At 53.1% G+C, this 5,316-nt stretch overlaps 1 protein-coding gene across 1 annotated transcript; it reads left to right on the forward strand.

The window, feature by feature from the left end:
* Positions 1-201: 201 nt before the first annotated feature.
* On the forward strand, positions 202-5,288 carry Selenow (selenoprotein W). Its single transcript, XM_021167793.3, has 6 exons — positions 202-335; positions 2,106-2,130; positions 2,221-2,274; positions 2,462-2,536; positions 2,629-2,727; positions 4,957-5,288. The coding sequence occupies exons 1-5, from the start codon at positions 292-294 to the stop codon at positions 2,710-2,712; spliced, it is 282 nt and encodes a 93-aa protein (XP_021023452.1). The 5' UTR covers positions 202-291; the 3' UTR covers positions 2,713-2,727; positions 4,957-5,288.
* Positions 5,289-5,316: the final 28 nt, after the last annotated feature.

A 5,316-nucleotide genomic window follows, 5' to 3' on the forward strand; every position in this document is an offset into this window, starting at 1 on the left:
CAGGTTACTGGTCCCAGAGAAGCTGTTTATGGAGACAACCCCAGATATCAAGAGAACCCCAGATATCAAGATATCATGGAGTCTTGCGTTGAGGTTCGCGCCCCTGGCCACAGACCCCGCCGTGCTCCGGAACCTCGGTCCTCCCGTAGCCCTGCCCACCCCCCACCCCCCACCCCCCACCCCCGCACTTGGTTTGCTCTGACTCGTGAGGCAGTCGGCTGTGCGCACGGCCCCACGCTCAGAGCTTGAGGTCCTTGTTGCTTGTGGGTCGGGTCCTCGTGTTGTGCGGGGATGCGACGTGCAGCTATGGCGCTCGCCGTTCGAGTCGTGTATTGGTAAGTCCGGGTGACTGCAGTTCCCCCTTTTCCTGCTCCCGGCTCGTTGTGCCCTTTCTCTGCTCCCCAACCTTTGTGCCAGGAGACCCTCCCCCACCCTTTTCTTTGCCCCTCCCCCTATCTTCCAGGGTCTGGTGACCGAGTACGATGACTGTATTTCAGACCCAAAGGGAGGGATTTCCAAGCGGGTGGGATGGAGGTAACAGAGACTTGAGCCCGATCCCTGGCATCTGACATCTGAGTGACATCTCACCAGTGAAAATGGAAACTGATACTTGGGGCCACTTTGAACACGTGACTCAGCGCTGAGGGGAGGGGAAGGGTAGTATCGGGTTTCTCTGGGGACCTTTACCTCCCGACAGGCCGTTTCCCTTCCCCCTCACTGAGCGGCATGAGTTAGAGAACACAAGGTGTGGTGTAGTTGGGGGTTTACTCATAAGCGCTGTTGGGAGGTCTGGGGATGTCCTGTACCTGGATTGTAGTGTGAGTTAACAGTGGTCGCACCTCCCAGTGTGTACATGAAAAGGGCGAACTGAGCCACGGAGTGGTGGTGTTGTTGCACACTTTTAATCCCAGCATTCGGAAGTAGAGGCAGGTAGATAGTTCCAGGCCAGCCAGGCTGCTTGTTAGAGGCAGCCAGGGTGATGTAGTAAGACCCTGTGCCCCCAAAAGAAAAAGTAATATGGGATAGATTGTAGGGGTGAGGATGTAGCTCAGTGGTAGAGTGTTTGCATGAAATGCACCAGATCCTGGGTTCGGTTCCTAGCAATACAAATAACAAAACAAAAAAACTCTTACTGGTTTCTGATCAGTGAGTGCCGGTGCTGTTAACCCCAGTTCTTTTCTGGCCTCAGTTTCCCCTTCTGTAGTGTGAAGGAGGTGATGATGTTGGTTAGCTACCTGCCAGCACTATTAATTGTGCCCCTGCTAGAGGCAGGCGTAGAAAGACCACCTATTTTCTCTTGATGACTTTTTCTCCATCTGCATCTGATACTCAGCTGGCTTGCAGTAAGTGATTAATAAGTGCTTGCTGAATGGATTCCGCACCCCTGAAGTCCATTGAGGGGCTCTCCAGCCATTCTGTCTCCATCTTACAGGGGAGGAAACTGAGGCTGGAAATGAGGCAGGGCCAGCCTGAGGTCCTACTACCGATAACCCTGTAACTTGAATCTGGGGTCCGTGGTCCACCTAGCTGGGTGTGGCCTCCTCCCTCCCAACCCCCTTGAGGGGTCTGATCAGGCCCTAGTTATCAGGATGTCTTTCAACAGCCTGCTTTGATAAATTGAGGCTCTCATGAGGCCACTGCACCAGATTCCAGGCACAAAATGGCCTGAGGTAGGGGACATGGGGTTGGGGAGCTTATGTTTTGTACTGGGTGCTGGAGAGAGCTTGGATTCCTGAGTGACAGCCAGGCGGGGGAGGGGAGGGAGTGGGTGGGTGAGATTCTACTGAGGCAGCATTTGTCCTAATTTACTTCCCTGTTTCCCTCCCCATTGGCATCTCAATGTGGAACCTGTGATCTCTTTGCCATCCCTCCTCTCCATCTTGGCTCTCTTGTTTGGGGTGGGCTTTCTTTGTATCTCTGCACTGTCGCACACATCTCTCTGTATGAGGGTCCTTGAGGGTCTTTGTTACCTCTGCGTTCTCATCTGGATCTCTGTCTCTCTTTACCTTCATCGCACTGCTATTGCCTGCCTCCCTTGGGTACCTGTCCTGCCTTGGATCCATGCTGTCTTGGTCGGCTGCCACAACCCTGGATTCACCTGACAGTGGAGCTTGAGGCTATAAGCCCAAGGTGAGTGAAGTAGGTCAGGGTAGGTAGGGTAGGAGGGTTTGCTGGGCCTGGCTGTGATAACCCCACCCCCACCCTGTACCCTGTCTCCAGTATCTCCAGCTCAAGGAGAAGCTAGAACATGAGTTCCCCGGATGCCTGGACATTGTGAGTCTTAGAATGGGCATAGGATCATGACGTGCCTTGTTTGTCCCTTGGGACTGGGAGGCAGTGGGAATGGGTTAGGCCAATCCTCTCTATCCTTTTGCCTTATGTTCTTCACTCCCTGGGATGTGATGGAGAAAGTATCCCTGAGAGGTCATCTTAGCCCCGTCTTAATGCCTTATTTTCTCAGTGTGGCGAGGGGACTCCCCAGGTCACCGGGTTCTTTGAAGTGACAGTAGCCGGGAAGTTGGTCCACTCCAAGAAGGTAAATCCGAGTCCTGCCTGGGGGGTGGGGGGCGGTCAGTGTGGGTTGGTCGGTGTGTGGAGATTAGTTCAACTCTCCTCTCTGCTCCTCAGAGAGGAGATGGCTATGTGGATACAGAGAGCAAGTTCCGGAAACTGGTGACCGCCATCAAAGCCGCCTTGGCTCAGTGCCAGTGAGCCCTAGAGGCAGGGGTAAGGGAGACTGCTTGGAGGGGGGAGGGTGCCACCTTGGGGTGTTGTATTTTTCCCTGTGTATGGACTCTCTGAGTGGAGAGTGGGAGATGGCCACATCCCAGGGGTCCCTGGAGCCAGGAGGGTTGGGTGTCATACTTGGTAGGTTGCAGAGTGGTACTGGGGAGGGGATGGGGACGGGGGGATGGAGGCAGGGGCTTGCCTTAAGTGCCCTTCTTGATTCAGGAATGGAGGATGCTAAGGGAAGTTGGGCTTGGGTTGAGGACATGCTCACCTACCATGCAGGAAGCTCAGACTTCCCGACTCCAAAACATAGAGTAATGCAGGGGTAAAGTGACTTCCACCTATAATCTTAGCACCAGGGAAGGGACGAGTGAGCATTTCTAAGGCTGAAGCAGAAGGATGGCCACGAGTTAGAAGCCAACCAACCCGGACCTCAGGAGACCGTGTCTGAACAAAACAAAACAAAACAGTGAGGCTGGAGGGTTGTCTCAGTGGTCAAGAGCACTGGCTGCTCTTGCGGAGGATGTGGGGTCAGTTCCTGGTATTGATAAGGTGGTTCCTAGTTATCTATAACTCCAGCTTCGGAGATGCTGACAACTCCCTCCTGACCTCTGAAGGCACGGCACACACATGGTGCACAGACATACATGCAGACAAACACTTTATACACATACAGAAACAAAACATGTAAGAATCGACGTGGTGGGAAAGGCCTGTGGCCCCACCATTTTGAAGGTGGAGAGGCATGAGGAACAAGTGTTCAGAGTTACACTTGACTCCACAGTGAGCTTGATGCCAGCTACAACCGTGTCTCTTGCCTGGGTCCAAGTCCCAGCACCATGTGACGGTCCCCAATGCTTCCTAACTCCAGTTCCAGGGAATCTGATGTGTTCTTGTGACCTCCATGGGCACCAAGCACTCAGGTTCTTACAGGCACAACACTAAACACGTAAAATAAAATGAAGAAATCTAACAGCAACAAGGGCTGGAGAGATGGCTCAGTGGTTAAGAGCACTGACTGCTCTTCTGAAGTTCAAATCCCAGCAACCACATGGTGGCTCACAACCACCTGTAATGAGATCTGATTTCCTCTTCTGGGGTGTCTGAAGACAGCTACAGTGTACTTACATATAATAAATAAATAAATAAATAAATAAATAAATAAATCTTTAAAAAAAAATCTTAACAACAAAGTGCTAACAAAGAGCCCTAGTAGTTTGGCCCTGGGTCACCTTTGCCCCTTTGACATGACCTGGAGCCATGCCATGTGGGAGCAGGCCAAGGACTTGTGTCTAACCTGATGTCTTCTGGAATACAGCCCTGTTTCCTCTTCACAGCACATTCTCAGTTTTATTAGTACTAGGGATTGAACTCTGCCTCACACATGCCCTACCACTGAGCCACGCCCCCAGCCCCTCACTGGGGGATTCTAGGCAGGGGCTCTACCACTGAGCCACGCCCCCAGCTCCTCACTGGGGGATTCTAGGCAGGGGCTCTACCACTGAGCCACGCCCCCAGCTCCTCACTGGGGGATTCTAGGCAGGGGCTCTACCACTGAGCCACGCCCCCAGCCCCTCACTGGTGGATTCTAGGCAGGGGCTCTACCACTGAGCCACGCCCCCAGCCCCTCACTGGTGGATTCTAGGCAGGGGCTCTACCACTGAGCCACGCCCCCAGCCCCTCACTGGGGAATTCTAGGCAGGGGCTCTACCACTGAGCTAGCTGAATTTTTTTTTTTTTTTTTTTTTAATTTGAGACAGTTGTGTCAGGTTGGCTTACACTGAGAGGGGAGCCTAGGGTTTCCATTGGTTTTTGTTTTCTTGCCAGTTGTTGCAGATGTGCTCTAAACTCAGCCTCCTTCACAACCAGGCAGTATGAGGGGGCCCAGTCCAAGCTGAGTTCTAGTGTCTGACTCTACAACCTAGAAGATACATCCTTCCATCCTCGCGGCCTTGGTTTTGGTTCCTCTCCCTTGGCCTAGAATTGGGCATCATGCCCCGTTTCCCATGGACTCGATGTCTGCTCTCAGCACGCTTTGCATCAGGAATCTAGTTAGAGTCTCTGCTCAGCCACACGCAGTGGCTCGTCTGTGAAAGGAGCATTTGGAGGCTGAAGTAGCACTGTTAAGACTGTAGGAGTATAGTATGCCAGCCACACCTGGCTCAGCCTTCCCTTCTATAGCCCCCTCTGCCTCTCAAGCTGACCGTTCCCTCTCTTTCTCTGCAGTCCTGAAAGCTCCTGGCCGGCCTTCCTTGGCAGCCGCATCATGACAGGAAGGACTGAAATGTCTTAGACCTGTGGTCTTTCCTCGATGTTCCTGCGGCCACCAAGTCAGGCCAGAGATGGATTCTGGGTGTGGGTGCCTCCCCAGAATCTACCTGTGCACGCAGCCTGCCCCGCCCCCCTACCCTCTTCCCCACCTCTCTCTCTGAATTCCCCCATTGTTTCCCACCCACCCTCCTGCTTTGCTTTCCCCTTCCACCTCAAGACTGCAAGAAGACAGGCAGCCATGTTTCCAGGTGTTCCCGGTTGAATAAAGTTTGGATGAGGTAACCCAAGGGAGATGTCGTTTATTTTGGCTTGCAG

Source organism: Mus caroli, unplaced genomic scaffold (assembly GCF_978045245.1).
Source record: "Mus caroli unplaced genomic scaffold, Mus_caroli_1 scaffold_8, whole genome shotgun sequence".
NCBI classification, from domain to species: domain Eukaryota; kingdom Metazoa; phylum Chordata; class Mammalia; order Rodentia; family Muridae; genus Mus; species Mus caroli.